General features: G+C 43.7%; 1 protein-coding gene across 1 annotated transcript in view; it reads left to right on the top strand.

Moving 5' to 3' along the window:
• Positions 1 to 25,682, top strand: part of abca4a (ATP-binding cassette, sub-family A (ABC1), member 4a) — a gene marked incomplete at its 5' end in the record, with an annotated part of 66,139 nt that overhangs the window by 30,329 nt on the left and 10,128 nt on the right. Inside the window, 21 exons of the mRNA XM_080020088.1 lie at positions 1,822 to 2,005; positions 2,110 to 2,241; positions 4,385 to 4,524; positions 5,169 to 5,306; positions 5,639 to 5,817; positions 6,355 to 6,469; positions 6,828 to 7,033; positions 7,141 to 7,195; positions 8,866 to 9,035; positions 10,436 to 10,560; positions 10,645 to 10,743; positions 11,654 to 11,843; positions 16,218 to 16,312; positions 16,679 to 16,711; positions 16,987 to 17,092; positions 17,255 to 17,329; positions 18,563 to 18,732; positions 20,712 to 20,889; positions 22,119 to 22,234; positions 22,649 to 22,796; positions 24,616 to 24,739. Of these exons, the coding sequence (XP_079876214.1) occupies positions 1,822 to 2,005; positions 2,110 to 2,241; positions 4,385 to 4,524; positions 5,169 to 5,306; positions 5,639 to 5,817; positions 6,355 to 6,469; positions 6,828 to 7,033; positions 7,141 to 7,195; positions 8,866 to 9,035; positions 10,436 to 10,560; positions 10,645 to 10,743; positions 11,654 to 11,843; positions 16,218 to 16,312; positions 16,679 to 16,711; positions 16,987 to 17,092; positions 17,255 to 17,329; positions 18,563 to 18,732; positions 20,712 to 20,889; positions 22,119 to 22,234; positions 22,649 to 22,796; positions 24,616 to 24,739 (2,778 nt within the window). The remainder of the gene's footprint in view (positions 1 to 1,821; positions 2,006 to 2,109; positions 2,242 to 4,384; positions 4,525 to 5,168; positions 5,307 to 5,638; positions 5,818 to 6,354; positions 6,470 to 6,827; positions 7,034 to 7,140; positions 7,196 to 8,865; positions 9,036 to 10,435; positions 10,561 to 10,644; positions 10,744 to 11,653; positions 11,844 to 16,217; positions 16,313 to 16,678; positions 16,712 to 16,986; positions 17,093 to 17,254; positions 17,330 to 18,562; positions 18,733 to 20,711; positions 20,890 to 22,118; positions 22,235 to 22,648; positions 22,797 to 24,615; positions 24,740 to 25,682) is intronic.

Raw genomic sequence — 25,682 nt, forward strand, 5'->3', positions numbered from 1 at the left:
TTTTGCTCCATTTTTCCGATCACCAATCATATTTTCCAATGTGGGAACTCGATGCCCTTGAGCGTGTTTGCATTTCATGGCCTGCTTGAACTAATGACTAGGAGTAAACACACACATGCACACCCGCATGCATGCACGCACACACACACACACACACACACACACACACGGGCAATATCTCGCCTTTAGCGCTTAGTTAATAAGTAACAGAAACTCTCCGTATCCTACATTCCAATCCTCCAATCTCACACCCAGCTCTGCTTTGTCTTCGCAAACAGAACCAGAATGGGTTTTATGATTGGCAGGTACATTTGCATCGACGAGGGAATTTATTTGGTTGAGGTTTGGTGCACATTTATTGTGACCTCCGTTATTGGTATCTGAGCTCTGGTTCAAACTGTGGCTTGTTGATAAAGGAAGGAAAGGGGAGTCCTGTTCACACACATGGTATCAGTTTGAAGGCCAGTTTGAAATTCAAGACGCTCCCGCTTTTGATGGCGAAATGCTCAAAATGTGTTATTTGAGTCAGGGATTTATTCTATCAGTCTATTAAGTTTTTTCCTAACTGCTCTTTTATCGGTTGTTTACTCCAGGAAAACAGAGCGTTTTGAAGCTTGAAATATTAAATCGCTTTGATTTTTACGGAGCCGATACTGCATGCAGACTGCTGTTTTTGGCGGGGATATTTGAGCCAAGCGGCGGCATTGGGAAAGCCACCTGCCCGGCGCTGATAACCAGAGATGCAGCTCAGATGGGCACAAAGAAATGCCATACTTCACATTGTGGTCCTGTAATCGAAGTTAACTGCGTGCCAGGAAATGACCCAAAGATCTATTGTGTCACACTCAGAAATATTATGAAAGGAAATTTAACCAAAGATAAAAGATAGGAATGATATAGTTGTATGTGTGTCCAGTTTAATTCAGGGATATCAATAAAGATATCATATACCATGGAAAAGGTAAACGTTTAAGACAATCTAGTCCAAACTTATTTGTAGAACTCCTAAATAAATGCAAAGGAAAATAATGAAAGACAGTCAGTGAATCAATGACAGGTTTGGAGAACAAGAGCGCCCCCTGGTGACAATGACTGTTTCCACCTGGAAGAGTAGCGTTGGCCCCAACAGAAATTCCGTTTATGAACTGTTGAGTGATATGGACTGTGGAGTGATATGTACAACAGTTTTGGGTATTAGGTATTGCAGAAAAGTTGTAAAGGTGCTGCCACGTGCGCTTTCCAAGCCGGCCTCGGGAATTTGTTTCGTGTTTAGAAGATCGGTGAACCTCCCGTGGCGTCTTCATGTGTTGACCTTCTATCCACTAAGTGGAGCGGGCATGACAGCCAGAGCAGTTTTTGCATGCATATACTGTAAGTGGGAATTTTTTTAATTTAGATTTTGCCCCAACCAAGTCCTTTACCAGTGGTTCTCAACCTGTGGATTTCAGCTCCGAAACTGGGTCGCGGTCCATCTCGAGGTGGACCGTGGGCACGTATATCCACTTTGACAAGGCAATGGCAAAGCAATCCACTGGTTTGCCTTCTGATGTTGTCGCAAGGCCTTGTTGAGTTTCATTGCCGTCTTGATAAAGCAACTCGAGAAATTAGTTTAATCATTTCAAGATAGATAGATTTTTTTATTATTATTTAATTGGGTTTTTCTCTATCTCTTATTGCACTTCTAGATCCCGAGGCTAGACCAGTTGAGATCCACTGACCATTTAACGTAATCAATTCTTATGGATCCAATCTATCCACAAAACTACTCCTGAACCGCCACCCGATATGCTGCCTGAGCCTCTCCTTCCTCTCCCTCCGCAGGCACAGACCAGTCATTCTTCGAGGACGAGCCCAAGGACCTGGTGGAAGGCGTGTGCGTCCGCGACCTGGTCAAGGTGTACGGCAGCTCCGCCAGGCCTGCCGTGGACGGCCTGAGCATCAGCTTCTACGAGAGCCAGATCACCGCCTTCCTGGGCCACAACGGGGCCGGCAAGACCACCACCATGTACGCACGGGCCCACACATCACATGCGTGAATGCACAAATTATGTACATATATCTTACATTGTGCATGTAAGCATGTAAGTAAGTGTCTCCCCCTCTTTCCAGGTCAGTCCTGACTGGCATGTACCCCCCTACTTCCGGGACTGCCACTGTGTACGGAAAGGACATCCGCGTCGACATGGACACCATCCGCTTGTCCCTGGGCATGTGTCCCCAGCACAATATCCTCTTCCAGCAGTACGTGCTGTCATCGTCGTACATAATATATACTATATACTGTACAACACCATAACTACCTTAAATTGCATTGCATCTATCGATTTACCGTGCAAGCATAGGAGGCTGATCTTTGAGTCCACTCGGGACATGTTAACTTACAGCACTTTTACTTATTGGATGTTTGTTGAGCCTTATTTATCATCATTATTAATTTGAGTTATCATTTTGTGTCATTAGTTATCATTTTACGTCTGAATATGGATCACTTGCATTTCAGTGCTTAGAGGTGGAATACGAGAGAATCTTACACGGTACTCCTTTAAGAAGACCAAAACTGTTTTCAAATCTTCTTCTTCTTTGGGCTGCTCCCGTTAGGGGTGGACACAGCGGATCATCTGCCTCCAACACCTTCTGTTCTGGGCATCTTCCTCCCTTACACCAACCGCCTGCATGTCCACCCTCACCACATCCATAAAGCTTCTCTTTGGCCTTCCTCTTTTCCTCTTGCCTGGCAGCTCCATCCTCAGCCTCCTTCTCCCAGTGTAACTCTCACCTCTCCTACACACGTGTCCAAACCATCTCAATCTGGCCTCTCTCACTTTTCCACCAAACTGTCCAACTTGAGCTGTCCCTCTAATGTACTCATTCTTAATCCTGTCCATCCTTGTCACTCCCAATGAAAATCTCAACCTCCTCAACTCTGCCACCTCCACTTCAGCCACCGGCTCTAAACCGTACAACATAGCCGGTCTCACTACTGTTCTGGAGACCTTCCACCTTCACTCTTGCTGGAGCCCTTCCGCCACAGATCAATTTGGATGCTCTTCACCACCCACTCCACCCTGCCTGTACTCTTTTCTTCACCTCTTTCCCACACACTCCACTGCTATGGTTGGTCGACCCCAAGTACTTGAACTCATCCGCCTTCTCCAACTCCGCTCCTTGCATTCTCAGCTTTTCACCGCCCTCCCTCCCATTCAGGCACATGTATTCTGTCTTACTCCTGCTGACTTTCATTCCTCTTCTCTCTAACGACTCCACTTCTCCAGGCTCTCCTCAACCTGCTCCCTACTCTCGCTACAGATCACAATGTCATCCGCGAACATCATAGTCCACGCAGACTCCCGCCTGATTTCATCTGTTAACCTGTCCATCACCATTGCAAACAAGAAAGGGCTCAGAGCTGATCCTTGATGCAATCCCACCTCCAATTTGAATCCCTTGGTCTGACTGCCCTCATACATATCCTGTACCACTCTTACGTACTTCTCTGCCACCCTTGACTTCCTCATGCAATACCACCACCTCTCGGCAGCCGGATGCTTTCTCTAAATCCACAAAGACGCAGTGCAACTCCCTCTGGCCTTCCCTGTACTTTTCCATCAGCATTCTTAAAGCAAACATTGCATCTGAAGTTAATCTAGCCCCTGGGGGTGCACAAGCCAGTGTATCATCAGAGTTCCGGTCCCAAGCCCGGATGAATAGAGAGGGTTGCGTCAGTAAGGGCATCCGGCGTTAAAAACATGCGGACAACAACAAAACTGTCGTTTTCAAATATGAAACTATTATTAAAGCTGCAAGGCTTTAATATTTATGAAGTCTATAATTTCATAATTAATAAGACCTGCAATGACCAGGTCCTCGACGTGCAAGTGTCAGTGGGACGCCGGCTTGCACAGCCATCGCCTAGGAGGAGTTTGCAAAAGTACAAAGCATAAAAATGACCAAAAAGTGACTAAAATATGTTAACACTGGCTTTTTTTGAACATGAAATTCGACGCTTTGCCACGCCCACACGTGTGACGAAAACTCTTTCTTTTAACAACTAGTAATCGCGGAGGTCTCGTGTAGACACTCGCCAAGTTTGAAGTCGATCCAATAAATCGCCTAGGAGGAATTTGCGAATCTGGTCCAGCCATTATCCGGCACGTGTAAGTGCCGCTGGGACGCCGGCTGGCACAGCCATCAGACACTGTGCGAAGCATTTATATATGAAAGGAGATGAAATGCTCATGATTACTAGTTACATCACCCACTGGCCAAAGCCTTTTGTCGAACGAATTTGAGGTAAAAATAAAGTTTCCCCTTTCACAAATCCAAACAGCAAGGCTTCTTCAGATCCTTTCTTTCTCCTCTCTCTTTCTCCTCCTTTCTGTGTCAGCATGACCGTGGCCGAGCACATCCTCTTCTACTCGCTGCTGAAGGGCCAACCCCTGGCTGAGGCCCAGGAGGAGGTAGAGAACATGCTGCAGGACCTGGGGCTTCCCCACAAGAGGGACGAGCTGGCCCAGAACCTCTCAGGTCGGTCCGCTCGATCAAAAAATAGAATGACTGAGTTTTGCCGAAAAGGCCGCATCATCCTTCTTCCAGGGGCTCCTGAAGTGAATGAGAATCACAGGGGCTGACGTTCACACTACCAATTTTTTTTTTACGGAGCCTCTACAGGTACCTTCAATTCAACTCGTCATCTAAACGGTGATTCATTTCAAATGTGCTCCAGTACTTAATTTAATTCAATTGAATTTAACCTCAAAGTGACTAAGACAGAAATTCAATTTATGTATTGTTTTGTTGACCGCATCACGCTCACAGTAATGATGTAGCTGGTGTCCCTTCAGGAGCCGTTCCAGAGCCCCTAAAGGCACCAAGAACCTGTACAGAACTTCTTTCTTATGAAAATATTTATAATATTACTGACTGAGTTAAAGGGTGTCCACTTTTGTCAACTTCACTGGGCAGTGAAGATATATTCTATTTTAAACAGGACCATGAGTACGTGGCCCACAGAAACACATACACAAACAGGTTCTTTGTAATCGTCTAACCCTAACAAAAGACTTAAGCAAACACACTAACACGCACACTAACCGCTAACAGTACACACACACAGTAGTCAGCCGGCATCTCATTATATGCCTCCTCTCTCTGACTTATTTTCTTCACAGGGGGTATGCAGAGGAAGCTGTCTGTCGCCATGGCCTTTGTGGGCGGGGCCAAGGTTGTGATCCTGGACGAGCCCACGACAGGAGTGGACCCCTACTCCCGACGCTCCATCTGGGACCTGCTGCTGAAATACCGCAATGGTAGAAGGACCTAAATTATTTACACTTTAAATATTTAATCAGAGAAACGGCTAGAACGAATCAGCTTTTGGCTCTCTAGATTGAGATTTGGTTTGTCTTGATGAGATTATGATAGACTTGTGCTCCCTCTAGAGGTCGGAAATGCTTCATTCATTCAATCCTTCAATCTTTCCCTCCAGCCGTCCATCCTTCCTTCCATCTTATGTTCCCTCCTCCCTCCCCCCTGTCTGTCCGTTGTTCCCTCCTTTCTTCCTTGCCTCAAGCTTTACATTGTTCCTTCTCCTCCGTCCGTCATTCCTTCTGTCCTCACATCTTCCCTCCCGTCTCCTCAGGGCGCACGGTGATCCTGTCCACCCACCACATGGATGAGGCCGATCTGCTCAGCGACCGCGTGGCCATCATCTCGCGGGGTCGCCTCCGCTGCTGCGGCTCGCCACTCTTCCTGAAGAACCTCTTCGGCGCCGGATTCTACCTCACCGTGGTGCGCCGCATGAAGTACGAAGCCCCCAAGGTGGGAAGGAGGAGAAGCTGTAAAGCCTCTGGGTGGCTTTGTCTGTGTGGGTGTGGGCGCATGTTCGACCGCAGTGTTCAATCCAAGTTAGCTTGTAAAGGTACATAAACGACCGGTCACCTGAGAAATTTACAACTAAAGCTAAATTTGCTTTGGTTTTGCTCTAATAATTGGTGCTTAAATGCACTTCTAACACCCTAATTGAGGTGAGGAGTCAGACCTCTGCTGGATAGTTCCCAGTGATTACCTGTCCTTGCCGAAGCGTACCTAAATTTGAATCGTTTCAGCCAATATAAGTGGACTGAGCATGTTCGGCAGCCCTCAGATAACAAACCAAAACATGGCTGGAGTATAGTTCTTTTGAACAGGCCATATGTGAAAACAACTTAAAGATGGGCCTGCGGTCGAACCCAGAACCTTCTTTAGGTTTGGAGACAAACACTCTGAACTAGTTGTAGTTCCAGATGCATCAACAAGTTCTAGTTGCCCTCAGAGCTGAAGTTGCTGAAATTTCTCCCTGGGTGATGTCCTCCATAGCCCCCGTGTGACTGCAAAGATGAGTGCTCCTGTACGTGTACCAAGTGCTCCACCTTTAAAGAGGAGCAGGAGCAGAGCCAGGAACCCAGGGGGCCCCCAGTAGGACAGATGGACGGTGAGGACCCTCCCTGTAGCCGCATTTCACCGTTTAGGAGGTTGTTCATGGACATAACTCTGGATTTGCAGCTCTGGAGTATGCCCAAACCTAGAAGTTAATTGAGTGTGAGAATTAACAGGGTTGGGATTAAAAATTATTGTTTAGGAACCAGTATTGGAGGTCAAGGAATCATTGACCGTATTGGGAAATACCAAATCCTACTGTTGTTGCTTTAGAAGGAATAATAGCTAAAAACAAAAATGGGTAAAAAGCTAATTCAAGACACAACGGAAACCTCTTCCAGTCAGTCCGTCTGTTAATTTGCTTGTATATTATTCATCTTTTAAATTCTATTAATATTTTGGACCGTCCGCAGGCAGCGTGGAGCGCCTCAGCGCACTGGTCCACCACCACGTGGCCGACGCCCGTCTGATCGAGGAGGTGGGCCAGGAGCTGACCTACCTGCTCCCCCAGCGTGACTTCCAGCCACGGGCCTACGCCAGCCTCTTCAGGGAGCTGGAGGAGACCCTGTCGGACCTGGGCCTCAGCAGCTTCGGGGTGTCCGACACCTCGCTGGAGGAGGTGGGAAAAGAGCCGTAGCAATGAGGATTGTTAGCTCCGCTTGTCGCTCTAGGCAGCACAGTCAGGGGCTGGATTCAGACGGCTGAACCCATGTGCCGCTCTTTCAGATTTTCCTCAAAGTCACCGCCGACGGGAACTCAACGAACCGCAAATGTACACAAGGTAAACAGCACACCGACTGACAGTTTGAAGCAGAAGGTTCCTTTGAACGCTGCTCCCTCCAGTTGTTTGTTGTGTGCCTAGACGTATAGATGTGTTGTGTTCTAGCCCGCCCTCCTTTGTGCAAGTCATGCATAATCCCTAGGACGAACTAGTCGCTTTTTAAAAGTGACTAGTATATATATTTTAGTTACTAGTTGCTATTCAAACAGTTGCTAGTAACTACTTCAGTTTTACTAGTAAAAACGTATTATATACTCGATCAATGTGTCCCGTTCTTCCAAATAAAACAACTAAAAACAGTAGGGACAGGGCACGACTCATAGACTCGTTAAGATGATTTTCTGCGCATAACGCATGGAGAGGGGGTGATCGTCAGAGGGAGACAGGTTCTCAGTGTGACCCGATCGCTCCCTCTCCGTGCCCCTCAAAAGTCTGGCGTCAGCTATGGTGAAAGGCAGTAATTGCAAGTGTGTTTTTGGACCCGAGAGATCAAAACAGTGTCGCTTGTGTGACGTCAGTCAGTTGGGAGTTGGTACCTGGGCCACGCCTCCATAACATTAGCGGTCGTCAGTACACATGAATGCATGAATTTGAGTACATGGCGGGAATGTCGCCACTGACACCTGGTTCTTAATACTGATAATACTGCAGATTTCAGGCACAATCCACTTTGTGTCACGTCATTCAGTAGTTTATTTAAATTTAAATTTAAGTACTAAATAACAGCTACTTTAAGATTTTTACTCAAGTAGTATTCTAGAGTGACTCACTTTTACTAGAGTCGTTTTTTTAGAAAGATAGCTCTGCCTTTGCTCAAGTGTGGCTTTCGAAGACTTTTTCCACCACATGCTGTTGGAATAGCAACTAGTAACTAAAATATGAGCACCGTTATCTTTTAAAATGTGACTCGTTGCTCCTATGGATTAAATGTTAAAATAGCTTGCCATAACCCTCCTCAATATTTTTCTTCGACTCTGCTTCTCTTCACCTATAATGTGTGTTTTCTGTTTTCTGTAACCCCAACACACACACACACACACACACACACACACACGAGCGCACACACAGACTTCAGAACTCTGCAGCAGACGACTCGAGCCAGTGTGTTTAGAGACGACAGAGCGGTGTTTAATTTGGAGCCCACCAAAGGTGACGTGTGGCGCTTGGTTTTCCAAACCGCAGCTGTAGGAAATAACAAACCAAACCACAATAGCTTGGCCTCTAGACTCCTTTCTTTTGCTTCTGCTCGAGTGGAAGGCTCAGTAGCTACGCGGCTGGGAGAGAAACTTGAAACGGACATTCGACCACAAAATAACATTGAAGTCATTTTGCATGAAATGCCCCTTTGTAGCTGGCCAGAGCAACCTCCGCAAAGGACTGATGGCAAGAGCGATGCCCGTAGAGGAATAAATCTGATGCGTATTCCTCCTCCCTCTACCCTTAATACCTGAACTTGGTTCTAGTTTTTCCCCAACAATGGTGGCGAGCACAAGGTTTCGTGTGCTCGCCACCATTGGGGAAACTGAGAACTGCTCGGAATATCTGATTGTGTCACAGGCAACGCTTTAACAGAACGCTCAACGCAAGTAGATGTTCCGGCGTAGAACATTAGGAACTATCTAATCCGGTGTATTCCGACCGTCCAACCTTGTTTTATCCTGTTGTCCCAGAGACGGACAGGGTTTCCCACACCAATGGCCAGGGCCCCGGCGGAGACGGGGCTGTGGGCCGAGGGTCCATGCAGGTCAAAGGCCTGAGTCTGATCATCAAGCAGTTGATGGCTCTGCTGATCAAGAGGCTCCATCACACCACGCGCTCCCACAAAGACTTCTGTGCGCAGGTGACCTTGCTGCACCCGTGTGTAATGAAAGTGTAATGAAAGGACACTTAACGGGAGGTACGGGTGTATTGAAACATTAACCGAACTTAAGCTCTACTTTAGTATACTTAAAAGTGTACTACTTTGGTCTTCAAAAGTTACCAAAAATACATTAAATATATATTTAATGAATAAAAGTACAACTTCTAACACACTAAGTGTGACTGAAATGGTTTAATTCAACACAAATTCAGTATATTAAGAGTAAATACAAAAGACTGCTAAATATATCAAGTATACCTTTAGATAACACGTGTGTGTGTGCGTGTGTGCGTGTGTGTGTGTGTGTGTGTGTGTGTGTGTGTGTGTGTGTGTGTGTGTTTACTTTTTACTTGGGTAGCCTCGGTCCATTGAGCTTCGTGTGTAGTCTGCTACAGAAATGTCTTGATGAGTCTGCCTATCCTGTGACGAAATGATCCGCCCAAACAATAACCAATAATATTTTTTTCATAAAATTAACTATTATTATTATTATTACACCTATATTATTATTAAACTTATTGATTGGATTGGATTGCTCACATTGTAATTAGGTTAAGTAGTGGAAACTGCTTTTAATGTACATTGTTACAGTAATCAACGCTTATACGGATCAAATTTTGGGACGGAATCCTATACAAATACTGTTTAAATAATTTGCTTTTAGTAATCAGGTAGTCGGCTCACAGGTCTTTTTATTTGACAACATATGGAAACATTTTTTTTAACGACAGTAATTCAAAATTTACTTTACTACTACTACTATACTCCAATAATACTTTGGCTCGCGGAAACCCGTCTGCAGTGGCAGCGTCGTCAAGCCCGTCAGGATTTTGCATAGAAGCGGCGCAACCCCCCATGGATTTCCCTAAAATTTTACATTTTCATTAAACACTTTCAGTCCTGTCCGACAATAATTTGAAGTTTAACATTTATTTAAGACCGATAATTCGTAAGACAGGCAGGTGTAGAGGCAGTGGCGCATAGGCATGAGGCGGAGGGAGCCATCTTCGCTCCGCTGGGCGTCCAGTTTCCCCAAATAATAAAAATTAAAACGGTGTGTTTTTTATTTTAGATTCATTTTCCTCCGTTTCCTAATTTGAACGAAACAAAAAAAAGGTGTCAGGCTCAGCAGAGCCATTAGATGGTAATCGGCATGAGAAATAAAGGGAAAGAAAAATGTATAGGTTATAACAGTCATCCGCTTATGCTTATAGTGATCAATTTGACCCGGATGGGCCTGATCACTTTATCAGAGGATTCTACCGTATATGATTACGCATACTAATATCAATACAATATGATACTTTTTCAAAATAAATGTTCTCTTTTGTTTTCATTGTTTCTGCCTCTGCCTCCCCCTCTCTCTCTGTCTCTATCAGATTGTGTTGCCAGCCAGCTTTGTTTTCCTGGCTCTGATGTTCACGCTCATCGTGCCTCCGTTTGGAGAGTACCCAAGCCTGACGCTCAGCCCCTGGATGTACGGGCGGCAGTTCACCTTCTTCAGGTACAGCGACACGGTGTCGTGGGCCCGACCGAGTGCGAATACCCCAAGATTCCGTGTGAGGAGACCTTCTGTCTGTTGTTGCAGCAACGAGAGGCCGCTGGACGCTCAGATGAAGTACTTTGGGGAGGTGCTGCTCAACAGGCCGGGCTTCGGCACCCGCTGCATGGTGGACGAGCCGCTGGAGTGAGCACCTAACACCATGCAGATCACGTTTTGATTCATTTAGAAAAAAAAGGCCGGGGTCTTACCAGGTCCTTGATGTGCTTGAAGTGCTTGCATTTTGGCCTCAGAAATGTAAGCGCAGGAATACCTTGAAAATGATCGCCCCTTTTGTGCTGAAGTGCTTGAAAAGTCCTTGAATGTCATTTTATAATAATGCCAGAATGAGCCCTGAAAAGATATCTGGGGATTAGTCACATTTTAGACGTATAAGTGATGGGTGTTTATTAGTGTGTGTGTGCATTAGTGTGCGTGCTAGGCAGAGCTTGAGGATAATTTGATATAAATCATAACAATGTGATGTCTTAACGTGATATCAATTCTGAAATAGAAGGGATAGTTCGATTTCAGTGCCAGTTTGCTCTGATATCCTACTCATGTTCAATAAATTCATTATTATCAATATTATTATTATTATTATTATTATTATTTTATTATTTTGTTTAATTTATTGCTCATAAAAAACACAGGCTGGCCGGTCGAACAATTGGGTAAAGTGAAAGAAGAAATAACAGGAGAAGAGTAAAAATGTTGTTTAAAACAAAATAAAATAAATTGTCTATGGGTGCAAGAGAGACAAAAAAGGCGAGTATGCAATAAGCTTGATGACAGAATAATGGAGGCCGCTTTTGAATGTGCTCGCCCAGATGTTTATATCACACATTACCATGAAGTTCAGTGTGATTCTTCAATGCAGGATTTTGAATTTGTCAGTGAGATATTGTCATATTAATCAGTATTATGTCGATTTTTGTATGGTTGGAGCTGGGAAATGGTGAATGAGTAGAATACAAAAATACCTGCATCATTCCCCTGCTGATCTCTCTCTCTCTCTCTCTCTCTCTCTCCCTCCCCCTCCCTCTCCCCTTGGTAGAGACTTTCCCTGTAACAACATCACTACCGAGTGGGAGATGCCTCTGGTCAGTCCAGCCCTTGTGGAGTCTCTGGAAGGACCCGAGTGGCATGATTTCAGGCCCTCCCCCGCGTGCCAATGCAGCACGCCCAAGAAACTCACCATGCTCCCTGTGTGTCCCCCGGGAGCCGGGGGACTCCCACCGCCCCAGGTAATAGCCTCGCTCCGAGCTGGAGAGAACGTCAATCAGAGCGATGTTCAGCCCAAGCACACGTAGGGAACACAGATGATGTTTCAACAAACTTGTCAGGTATTCAGATGAACCTGATGTGAAATCCTTTCATTTTTATATTATTCTATTATTCTAATATTTGTGTCCATAAATTATGCAATCCCCTAAAACAGTTAAGCCAATTGTCTTCATCAGTTTATGTTTGTTTGCATATAAGGTCACACCAATAGATAGATAGATAGATAGATAGATAGATAGATAGATAGATAGTAGGAATGTACCCAAACACGTTATTAGGGAAAGCACAAATAATTCTACCCGAAGTTGCTTATTATTTGGGGGGGAAAATGTCTGTGTCAGCCATTACAGTAGGAAGATCTTGAAGTGGGCTGTCCCAGCCGGAGGTCTTTCAGCTGACAGCCGAATGGCAACCAGCTTCTAGTCAGTTTTCAGCCAGTTCCCAGTCAATTACCAGGCGCCTCCCCACCGCCTCATGTGTCCTGCGTGTTTCATTTCATTTCCGCAAACGCGCTCATTTATTCAATTGCAGTGTGTCACCATCAGATGGCGCTAACTTCACAAAAATACGAACGTTTTATTTCAGAGAGAGGTTTCATTGGACCTGAGATATTGTCCTTTGAATTTTGACCAGAGGTCATCCTTCAAAGTTCAGTTTTTTTTTGTCATATGAATGAGAACAGGTCTTTTTCTTTATTCTAATCTATGTGTTGCACAGCTTTTTAATTTCAAAATATAAGCATCATTACCAGTAATAACATTCTTAGTATCAGAGCCAGCTCAACTTTACATAATAAATAAAATAAGGGCATAGTAGTGATTAAAATAAAACTGTATTTAAAAACAGAATTAAAGAGCATTTACAGTATTTAAAAACAGCGTTTAAAAAAATCTAAAATGGAAAGGAGTTGAAGGAGCGACCCCAGCGGCGCACTGATCACAGGGCCAAGTCCCGAACCTGCAACCGGCACCCCCGTCGGACCCGGTATGGACAGACTGAAATGTTGTGAGCCAGAAGGGTTGATAGCTTCTTGGTGATGTGTGCCGGAATGTTTGCTTAGGGAGGCAGAGCCAGAAGGAATGAAAGTAGTCTTTGCTATCAAGGGAGCAGTGAGAGCAAAAGTCTTTATCCAAAAAAAACATTTTGAACATTTTGTGTTGGGTGATATGAGCTCTGTGCAGAATCTTATATTGGAGTTTTGAATTGAGTTGCATTTTGGAATTGCAGGTCATAGAAAAGGTGTTGTTGCAAATAAGCTTCCACAGGTTGATATCAGTGGAAACAGCAAGGTATTTTCCAAATCCATGGAAGGTAAAGATGAAGTGTCATCTGTGTTTAATAAAAGTTTGTATCTTCTGTAAAAGGGATTTTTTTAAATTACCAATATGAGTAAGATGTTCAAGCATTGGAGGTGGCTGTGGGATGTTGTTCGTCAATTTGATTTTAACTTTTAGAGACCGCTGTAGTTGAAGGAATGGAAGGAAGCTCTGGCCACCGATATTATACCTTTGGGTCAAGGTTGGGAAGGATACAAGCAAATTGTTTTCAAAAATGTGTTCCAGATGAGTAATTCCTTGTCTTTTCCAAGACTTTCAGATTGGAGTGAATTAGTTTGGTGATAGTGTGACCACTTCGTATTTTCATATAGTAAATAGCAGCATTCATTTCAATTGATATACATAGAATTACTTGTTAGGGTCCGAGCCCACAGAATTTGGCCGAAGACCCTATTGTTATTGCTCCATTTATTCTTCTCGTTATTCTTCTTCTTCTGATTCTTCAGCCTTTTTGAATGGGGCCTTAAAGTACTCGAAAACTCACTCAACTTTGCACACTCGTCAGTCCCAGTGAGGCATTTGATATTCTATGGGTCCCGTGCATGGTCGTCGTAAAATGGCTCGCTGGCTCCCCTTAGAGTTTTTTTTTAATTTTTTAATTTTTATTTTCTTTTGAAAAAAGGCAGTGTTAACGCGTTATTTTAGTCACTTTTTGGTCATTTCATGCTCCGCACATTTGCCATTTCCTTGGCGATTTATCGGGTCGACTTCAGACTTGCGCCAACCGACACTTGCACGTGGAGGACCTGGTCATCACTGCTTGCAGCTTTAATTCACATATTGCACTTTGGAGCATGACTGGAGTAGAAGATACAAAGCGTACTCAACTCAAACTCACTGTTAAATAAATAAATACATAAAGAAATATGCCTATGAGATAAATCCTGAAACAAGTAAGTCAGGCAATAAATCTGTAAATATAAATTAGTAATTGTAGTTAAATAAATAGTAAATAAAAGTAATCAAAAGACAAATTTTTTTTTTTTTCATTTTGGGGGACTTTTGTTTATTAATTCACACAAGGAATGGAAATGGAGCATTATAAAATAAAAGTGCCCTGGAATAAATAAATGCAACAAGATGAAATAAAAGTCCCCTTAAATAAATAAATGTGGAATTATAAAAACATTTAGTTATTTATTTATTTATTTAACTGTATTTAGTAATTTATATTTACATTTATTTATATATTGAAATTTTTATTGCCTCATTTATTTGTCAGGATTTATTTCATAGGCATGTTTATTTATTTATTTAATATTGACTCAAATGGCCTTCCATACAATGCAGGCTCTGCCTGTCATCAATTAATCACAATGCATATTAAAATTAATAATATACGTTTTGCATTCAAGTTTACAACTTTCTTATTATACAAAATAAAATAACGGTAGAACCTTCCTCTTGCACCTACCCCTGAAATCAAAGCAACGCCGCTCTGGAGAAGTACGGCAACACCACATAGACAAAACACATGCAGTACAGTACATTCAATACAGCAAAACCACATGGACAAAACACAGGCCGACCCGCAGTAACCACAACTTCAGAACAGTTCCATTATAACCATTGTGATCCTGGGATGCTTAATTATGGTGAAACCTATGTATAATAAAAATTATGTTTTCAACTCCGCTGTGTAACGATAACCAAAAAATAGTTTGTGTAATACTGTTATGTAATTACTGTTGTAAAGTAGTAATTCCATGTTTCCCTAGCGTAGTGCAGTAACGTTATGGGGGGGTTGGGTTCAGACAGTTCACAAAACATAGTTTAGTTAAAAATAAAAAAACCGAGAGATGAAAAGTACAGTATGAGCATGTGGAAATATCTTAACATAATTAATAATATGCCAATATTATATCAATTTGATGCTTTGAAGGAACAAAAACTGTAATCGGAATATTAGGTGAGAAATATTAGGTGAGAAAATATTTTTTTTTGCCCAATTTAAGGTGACTTTGAACCACGGTCTCTTCCTGTCTACTATCCGAATACAGATACAGAGACAAGTAATTTTGTTGGCTAAAATCCAAAAACAGATACCAATAATGATGTCTGTACACCTCTACTGCAGTCCCTTGCCTTATTCAAGTTACGACTACGAGCTTGAACTGTGGCATTCTGACCCTCCTGTACAAGGCCGATTGCTCCATCCGCTACGCTATATTTCAACCACGCCCATCAAACACTTAATGTGGACATTTCTACTCCTTTTTACACAAATTAATATATCTCTGAGGTGCCCAAAACATGTGTTTGAAGCTTTTTTCTGAAAATACCACTCGGAATATGCATTCTAGCCATTCTAACGTGCCTCTAAATCCACTGTGTTCCTGACGCTCTATTTAAATGGGAGGAGCCTGAGGCCACGAGTTCTGTCCTTGGTTTGAGCACAAGTTCCGGGTTCTACAGAGACCTGTCATTTTGTTGGTTGAACAGATACAGATACAGACAGCTATGTACACCTATAATAAGATATAAATAGATAGATAGATAGATAACTGAATAAAAATATAGAAAAGATAATAGCAGTATATGAAAAAATGTGGAAATAAAAATGGTTAACGCTATATAACCCTGACCCTATATAAACCAACCCTACTGTAAGTGCACACAATAAAATATAGCAATAAACACTAAAGCTAATGATCAACAACAAAATATAACCTCTTTAAAAATGAACTATGACCCAAAAAACAGTTAACTGGAAAAATGTGGTCATATGCAATAACTAATGAAATAAACAATGAATCAGAAAGATAAACCTAAAGATAAGAAAATAATGGTAATGTACAATAAACCTAATGACAAAACATCAAACATAAGCCCAGTAAAATGGACAAATAAGCCGAAAATTCTGAAACTGTAAACAAAATTGGCAGTAAACCTCAAAAATGAACACAAAGCATCCACCTCCATACCAACAAATTGACATTCCGGAAGTTGTGCAAGTTGTGTTCCAAACAATCAAATACGCGCGTTTTACGCCGCCAGAGGATCCAGTCGACGGGAGACGTTCTGATGGACCTGACGGGTAGAAACATCTCCGACTACCTGGTGAAAACCTACCCCAGCCTCATCAGAACCAGGTAACTATGCTCGACGGCCGTCAGCCGGCCAGACTAGAGCAGGCCTGAAAGTGCCCATAATTCATGCTGGTGTCAAAAGTGATACGTCTGTAATAGTTGATATCGGTTTGGCGGAATAGCTCTCATTTCACATCACCCTGTCTCTGGAAACGTAGACAGGGAGTGGAACAGAGAATCACTGTAGAAAGGGAGGCCGGGCGAAGGGAGGGTTAAAAATAGAATGAACTTGAGCTGAAATCATCTGAAGTCTTGCCATAAGTCATTAGATAAAGTTTTTAAATACACAAGTTGGATTTTTTTCCTTTCTTCTTTCACTGTGACGGCCGACTGTTAGTCACCGCCTGCTTTCCCTACTTTTCTTTCCAGCTTGAAGAGCAAGTATTGGGTTAACGAGCAAAGGTAATGTGTTTGTATTAAACTCTTTTACGACTGAATTACTTTTAGTTACGAAGTCATCGATGTTTTCACGTCACCACACAAAACATCACTGTACCCATCTCATGTGTATAATAAACAGTTTAATTGTGTTTTTTATGTTGTGTTATTTTATGATGAATAAACTGGAGGTGGTGCTATGCGCTCCCTGCCGGTTGTAATCACTTATTTTATTCCGATGGGATCCAACAAATGATATTGTGTATTGATTATTGTACTATGTGCTGCGCTGTCCGCAGGTACGGGGGCATTTCAGTGGGAGGGCAGCTTCCTCTGCTGGAGGTAAAACCCAGGACCATCCAGGACGTAGCGGGCCAACTAGGCCGCCTACTCAATGTTACCGGGGTATGTGTGTATGTGTGTGTGTGTGTGTGTGTGTGTTGTCTGTGTCTGTGTGCCTGTCTGTGTGTGTGTTTGCGTTTGTACGAAACGTGAACGATCTATAGGTCGATAGGTACATTTTACTTCACCTCCCGTCTTCTATTTGTGGACCCCCTCTCCTTGCAGGGCAAGTACTGCAAGCAGACGCTGAAGGACATTGGAACGTTCCTCAGGTACATGGAGACAGAGAACAACGTCAAGGCAAGTACAGAAACACCTCAAAGGTTACTTTCATTTCAGTACGGTGCCACAAACACCCACGTGGCTGAATGCCATAAGGGACAAATAAGTGGACATTTATATTCCATTTTTTTGGAAAAAGCAAGGCAAGTTATGTGAAGCTTGTTTCATGGACAAGGGCCATTCAAAGTGATTTGCATTGAGGCCTCAAAGTCCAAAGGCATCAAGGGCATTATATAAAAGCATAGAAATAAAAAGCTAAAAAAAACAAAAAACATATAAAGAGCAATTTAAAACAGGCCTAAACAGTTAAACATGGCAGGAGTCCAACCCAATTATAAACTGAGTAGGACTGTTACCTACACACGTAACACCATAGATAAAAGATTTACACTGATCAGCGACAGCATTAAACCACTGACAGGTGAAGTGAAGAACATTGCTCATCTTCTTCCAATGGCACCTGTCAAGGGGTGGGATATATTAGGCAGCAAGTGAACAGTCAGTTCTTAAAGTTGATGTGTTGCAAAATGGGCAAGTGTAAGGATCTGAGTTGGCTTTGACAGGGACCAAATTGTGACGGCTAGACGACTGGGTCAGAGCGTCTCCAAAATGGCAGTTCTTGTGGGGTGTTCCCGGTATGCAGTGTTTAGTACCCACCAAATGTGGTCCAAGGAAGGACAACCGGTGAACCGGGGTCATGGGTGCCCATGGGATCCGATCGCATCTGTGGGATGTGCTGGAACAATAAGCCCGATCCAGGACCTGGAGGATCTACTGCTAACGTCTTGGTACCAGACACCACAGGACACCCTCAGAGGTCTTGTGGAGTCCGTGCCAAGACGGGTCAGAGCTGTTTTGGTGGCACATGGGGGAGCGTCACAATATTACTGTTTATTAGTGTTGGTTTTAATGTTGTGGCTGATCTGTGTACAGTCAAATGCGTTTTCAGTGCAGGGTTTTTTTTTTCTCCATGCCAAATGCATCAGATATTAAAATTCAATCTTTGCTACAAGGGTCTGTTTTTTTTTGTCATTGTTGAGCTGAGGAAGCCGAAACTGAAGCGGGAATGACAATTTGCGGCTCGGTTTTGAAAAAAAAAAAAAACAGCCACACACCGGGAGTCAGGAATGATTATCACGGGTTGCACTGGTAACAGTAAGAAGCGCAAATACCATGGGGATATTGCAAAAACGGCAGAAAAATCCATTTAATGCCGCTTTCTGATCGGCCGTTCCCCCTGGCCACTCGCAGGTGTGGTACAACAACAAGGGCTGGCACGCCATGGTTTCCTTCATGAACGTGGCCAACAACGCCATCCTCCGCGCCAGTCTGCCCAGAGACGCCGACCTGCACGAGTACGGCATCACCGCCATCAACCACCCGCTGAACCTCACCAAGGAACAGCTCTCTGAGATCACAGTGTGAGTGCCCCGTGCCCTGGCACTTTGTCCAAGTGTTATAGCCCTGTGTGGCGAGGGGGTTATGAGAGCTGCCTGTGACGAGTCTGACACGGGATTCTAGGGATGCCGCGGTTAGGCCGATAGGAGTGGAGGAATTGTGAAAGGTGCAGAGAGAAGGATGTTTGGCTGGCGGGAAGTTGGGGAGCACCGGTGGCATAAAGTGTGCTTCCGAACTCAGGCAAAACCTCAGTCAGTGAGTAGATGAAGACTCAAGTAGTCGCTTTTGCGCTGGCACAGTTACGCTGAAGCACACACACGTCGGGTTGTCGGCTCCGAGGTCGCTACACTTGGCTTCACAATAAAGTTGTTAAACGGGACCTATTTTGTTTTTCCTTATTTTTTGTCTAGGACAAACTAATCACTGTGAGCCAAACACTCAGGGTTCCGACGCCTCTGAACGCTCGCTTTCCAAAGGCTCTTTTTTACTCTCGGCACGAGCTGATGTCAGCTTGTGCCGGAATTCTTTATGTGATCATCTGTTCCGTCCTATCCGCTGTGCATTCCTCAAAACCAATAAATATAGTGGGTTTTTCTTAAATGTAGATGTATTTATTTTATCTTGTTTTCCCACGTTTACATAAAACAAAAAATCCCCACGTTCGAGAGTCGCGGTGTGTTGTCAATATCTCCCACAAGGCTGGAGACGGCAGCCAAAGTCGGAACTAACTTTTAAATAAGGCCTCGTAGATCTAATATGAGCGAAGTTTCAGAAACTAGATTGCTTTTTTTCCTCACCTCAGATTTGTTCAGAAACAGATTTTGGTGGGCTGATCAGGTGAAATCAGTGAAAGTGAGTAAATACAAAGAAACCCGGAAGCCATGCTCAAACTTTGCTCCCTTATAAATGAAACAACTTCCAACTGGGTATTTTTTAATGGAGAAAATTAACACGTACAGCCCAGTCATCCAGCTGCCCCGTCAGGCTTTTCTCTCCAGCTCCTGCACCTGACGTGGTGGGGGCGACTACAGAATAAAAGCGATCACTTTTCATTAATGTGTAGTAAATGAAACGACTAGTTAGTGAAATCAAAGTCCGACCCTGTAAACAGAATGCACATTTTTATCTTTTGGCTATCCACGGCGATATTAATCGATTGAAGAAACATAATGGCTGACGCACATTGAGACCCGCCAAAACCTTCAATTTGAGGATGCAATGGAGGAACCCTTTGGGAGGAAGAGGTTAAAGCTTACAGATGTAGTAACCAAGACGAGGGATCGTGGCTCGTGGCTATTCATTGGCTGTGCATGAGAAGCAAACCCTTCAGTTGGGGTTACTTTGGGTTCAGTCGAGCACTGGCCAAGGTGCTCTCCTTAAGCATAGGGACAAGTGTGTGAATTTGCGTGAAGGTAATGTTCAGCCCTTTCACTGGTCTGAAATGGCCCATGTAATGGACTAGCAGATGAAACGGATTATGTCCACTCTTTGTTTTATCTGTATTTTCACATATACGCCTTTCACATTTCCTCCAAACTCAACCATGCACAATTTATACTCCCCTGTAGTTACTGTATAACAGAAGTGAACCAGGCAAAAGCAGGAGCTCTGAAATAATGCTTCCATGGTTGCCAGAATCCCACAGTCGTTCCACACAAATCTGTTCCTCATTTGATTTTCCAGAGACCCTACTTAAAGGAATAACTTGGTATTTTCTTTCCTGCCACGAGATTTGTTCATTTTCATTTTTTAACGAGGGTAAAGAATTCGCTTATCAAGGCTGATTGGTCTCTAGGCGATGTCCCTAATCACCTTGAGATACAACCCTTCACGTCGTGTTCCAACTCCTCTAATTTTTAAAGCGTCTGAGCTCCTTTATTGCCTCAATAAGAAATAGAATCAAACAAATGTTGTGATGTTTATTCTTATTTTGCTACTTAGCCATAATTGATAAACATGATGGAAGTAGAAACAGAGAACCTGTCCTCGACTCCCTGCGCAGGCTGAGCACCTCCGTGGACGCGGTGGTGGCCATCTGCGTCATCTTCGCCATGTCCTTCATCCCGGCCAGCTTCATCCTCTACCTCATCCAGGAGCGGGTCACGCAGGCCAAGCACCTGCAGTTTGTCAGCGGCGTCAGCCCCCTGGTCTACTGGGCGGCCAACTTCCTCTGGGACATGGTAACGCACGGCAGCCACTTCCTGTTGACCTCGCGATGGTGGCTGGCATACGCAAATAGAACGCAAAACAACACAAGCATACAAAAATAAATCATATAAAATGTAATATAATTACTATAAAATAATATATATTATTATGAATTATAGATTTGTACGATACTTAATAATACTAAATAAATAATTCATATTGACATTTTTTGCATAGTATTTGGGGCCACTATAAAATCTGCAGGGATAGCATTTCAACGAGCAATTATAAATGAAGGGAATCATAAATATATTTTTATGTGTGTAAATCGTCCGCGCCCAGACACGGACGCGAACGCGGCTCTCCGTGCGGCCCGATGGTGGAGAGCAACACAGAGAGTCGACCCCCGTTCTTCCAAATAAAACAACTAAAAACAGTGTGTGTGGGGGCGGGACAAGGAGGATCGCCGCATAACGCATGGAGAGGGGGTGATCGGAGAGAGAGTCACGCTAAAAGTTTTCCATACTGTTCCATACACGCTTGTTTCATTCCACGTAAAATAAAATAACCTACATCTAAAATAAAAACACACCCCATAGCTGGCGCGCGCATCTTCGGTACCACCAGGTGCGCAAAGAGCACCCCAATCGCTCCCTCTCTGCGCCCCTCTCGGGATGGTGGCCTAGGCGGCCGCCTATCTTGCCTTTAGGAAGGGGCGAGCTGGCCTGGCCCGCTTCCACCCCGCCACGGCCGAAGAATAGTCAAATATTCGCATTTAACAGGCGAATCCGATTAGACTGACAAAATTCTGAGTCGGGTACAGCCCTAATAATATTAGCAATGTACTTATACAAGTTTTATTCATGTTTCCATAAGCATCAGCGGTGGAAGAAATATACAAGACTTTTTACTTAGACCTTTAAGACTTTAAGTAAAAGTACAAATATCCTGACACAGAATTACTCTCGTAAAAGTGAACGTACCACATTGACATTTGTACTTAAGTAAAAGCATATACATATTGTTCTTAAATGGACTTTGAGTATTAAAAGTAAAACTAAGTACTCGTCATACGCAGTGCCCTGATACAGCAGCCTGTGATACGGGATTATGCATGTGTGATTAGGGGGTGTGTGTGTGTGTGTCTTTATTAGTAATTAGGGGTGTAGCATCACATGACTTGTGCTGATATTCAAACCTCCCCCTCGTGATGTTTTAACGGCTGTATTGTCTTTCTCTCCCGACTGTGTCCTCTGTCCAGGTGAATTATTCCATCGGTGCAGCGATGGTGGTGTGGATCTTCATCTATTTTGATAAGAAGTGCTACACCTCGCCCACCAACATCCAGCCGCTAGTCGCCCTGCTCATGCTCTATGGGTGAGATTGTTATTCTTTCTCCTTAAAAAATACAGAACTGTATTTGTATAGGATTAACGAAAAGCAATACCCTCAGCAACCTGGTCAGACAGACATTTTCAAACAGGGCTGTGCAGACAGTTTTCATGGCCTTCTGTGGCCGAATTGGAACACATTTTCAAATATACTTCACATATATTTGTTTGGCCCTGGACGGCAGGTTGTCATGTTGGTGAAAGAGAAATTCAGCACAGCCCCAATACTCCCAAAATGTCCTTGAACTTATCATTCCGTATTTTGAATTGGTTCATTTGTTTGATTGTTGCCTATTTTTTTTTAATCTTAGGTTGATTGACTAGAGATGACGAATTTTAATAATCTTTCCCACAAAAAAAATGTTTCACCCATATGAAAAACCTTATCTCTTCCCTGTAGGTGGTCCGTGACGCCCATGATGTATCCCATGTCCTACGTGTTCAGCGTGCCCAGCACGGCCTACGTCTGGCTCTCCTGCATCAACCTGTTCATCGGCATCAACAGCAGTGCCGTCACCTTCATCCTGGACCTGTTTGAAAGCACCACCGTATGGTCACCTCTTTAAAAACAATTTTATATATATATATATATAATATATATATATCAGGGCTGTCAATTAATTAAAATATTTAATTGTCATTAATCGCATGATTGCCCATAGTTAATTGCGATTAATCACAAATTAATTGCACATTTTCTATCTGGTCAAAATACCTTAAAGGGATATTTTTCAAGTGTTTAAAACTCTTATCAACATGGGAGTGGACAAATATGCTTGCTTTATGCAAATGTATGTTTATTGGAAATCAATTAACAACCCAAAACAATGATAAATATTGTCCAGAAATGCTCAAAGGTACTGCATTTCAGGGGAGGAAATAACCCAGTTGCCGGTTCTGAAAAGCTGCCAGGAAATGCTTTTCCAGGCGGCTCACCTTAACTCCATGGCCAGTTGCCTTGGACACGATAAAACACTCCAGCGGATAATGGCCCGGTTTTATGACAGTGGGGCACGACAATTCGTACTGGGACAGAGAGCGCTACTCCCCACAAACTCCTCGATTGTTTAGGTACAGCTCCATCTTTCACAACACTGGATTAAACAAAATTCTGCTGGCAGATTCCCTTATCGCCAGAGTCCAAGATATGAAAAGTCGCAGTTCTCCACTCCGTTCGGGTTGTACCACTTTCTCACACTTCCATTCGGGTTCCCCGGCAGTGTGGGGATGTGGCAGACCGAGGGGCGCGGTTAAGCCGTGGTCTGCAGACGCCAGCACGGGCTTCTTCCCTGCGTCGGCACACCTGCTTCGAGTCGGGGAAACCAGTGCCCCAGTGGCGCTGATTGGCTTGACTCGGGCAAGAAGTGAGGTTGGTGTGTGCGGGGGTCCGGAGACGTGTGAGCCAGACCTCGGCAGAGAGAGATAAGGAGGGGGATTGTTTATTTATTATTTCTACATTCTATGTTAGGCCCGTGAGCTGTTAAAGCCGCACAAACCGTTGCCTCGTCCATTTTGTACCCCAACGTGGCCGACCCACCACGTGTATATACAGTATATATATATTCTTTGCAACTACAATCACATCTCACGTCACAGTGTTTCACTAACACCATGCTTATGAATTCAAAATCCCACCCTCTCCAAAAATTTTGAAAAGATGAGGCATTGAAGTGAATGGGAATAGCATTGTCTGCTTATGAATTCAAAATTCCATGTTTTAATCAACAGATGAATGAGTAGATCAAATTACATTGGTATGATGGTATTGGTATTTGCTTAGATATGTAAACTGTCATATTTTCGGTAAACTCAGGACATATCTTCCTATTGCGATTCATTTAGACCAGTGTTTCCCAACATTTTTTATGCGGTGGCACACCACTATCCCGTCAACCACAAAAATAGCTTCACAAACACTGTGCTTATTATTATGAATACTGATAGTTTTCACTTTTGGGGGAACGTTTGAGCTCATTATATATGCGCTTAGTATATGTCCCACCGAAGTGGGATGTATACCAAATAAATGTAAGAGTTCGTCAATGTAAGAGTGCTTGAATGTAAGAGTCCTTAAATGCACTTAACATCCAATCTTGTAGGGAAGAGCGATATACACAACTGATACCTTATCAGGGGACTCAGAATTCTCCAATCAACCAACTCCATTATCTTATCTGCAAACTCTGCTACCTCTCTGAAACTTGCTTTTCTGCACGCGCGCGCCCGCGTGTGTGTGTGTGTGTGTGTGTGTGTGTGTGTGTGTGTGTGTGTGTGTGTGTGTGTGTGTGTGTGTGTGTGTGTGTGTGTGTGTGTGTGTGTGTGTGTGTGTGTGTGTGTGTGTGTGTGTGTGTGTGGCGTCTTTCCCAGGCTCTGTACAAGTGTAACCAGCTGTTGAAAACCTTGCTTCTCATCTTCCCGCACTACTGCCTGGGCCGCGGGCTCATGGACATGGCCATGAACCAGGCTGTGGCCGAGGTGTACGCCCGCTTTGGTGAGCTGAAAACATACACACTGATACATACCCACGCGCCCATGAAGCAGGGTTTGAATAGATATGGTTAATGGATGGGTTCGCTATTTTGCAAAATACAAAAAAAAATCTTTTTTTTTTTTTTTTTTTTTTTTTAATCAAATTGCTGGTTCCCATCGTTTGTAACGTTTGGGTTGTGCTACAACCCCGGTTTTACGAATGTAGAAGGAGTGTTCTTACAATGCATTAAGTTGTCTCCAGACAGCTCCACTGAATAAAGCTGAAAGCCCAACTAAACCAACCAAGTCTCAACTTGGCCCTGACAGCCTGTGATTGGGCCACCCCGACACCCATCATATGGCCCGCCCCCTGTATATATACTGGGTCACCGCCTGTCATATCATTTTGCTCTTGAGCGATTTGGTCAGTGAGGCCACCGGTAAAACTCTCGTTCTTCATTCATAGAACCAGGTTTGTAGCACAAAGGTTTTACTTAATTTCGAACTTGAGTTCTTACTCTGTCATATTGTATACCCACCACCCTCAGAGACCCCTAGGTCCGGGTAGTCCTTTCCAAGGACCAACTGGCAGATGTGACCTCAAACCCCAATTTCACCATTTAAGAACCCATTCATAGGGTGCAGAGGTAAATTACACCCCACCCGAGACCCACCGCCATGCTCGCGGGTCCACATATAGCTAAGCTTGTATCACCTGACTGTAACCACTCTCAACCACGTAACAGAGTGTAGAATCCGGTAAACGTGTGTGGGGTAGCCCAAGAAGCAGCACTGCACATCTCCCCGACCGAAACCCCTCATAACAACGCCCGCGGTGTAGCCACACCCTTAGTCTAACGCGCTTTAAGACCTTCTGGGTGTTCCTGCCCTACAGATGAGTAGGCTGATGAGATGGCTTCTACTATCCAGTGAGAGAGACTATCTTTGGACAGGGGTTTCCCAAT

Source organism: Zeus faber, assembly GCF_960531495.2.
Source record: "Zeus faber genome assembly, chromosome: 19".
Classification (NCBI taxonomy): Eukaryota; Metazoa; Chordata; class Actinopteri; order Zeiformes; family Zeidae; genus Zeus; species Zeus faber.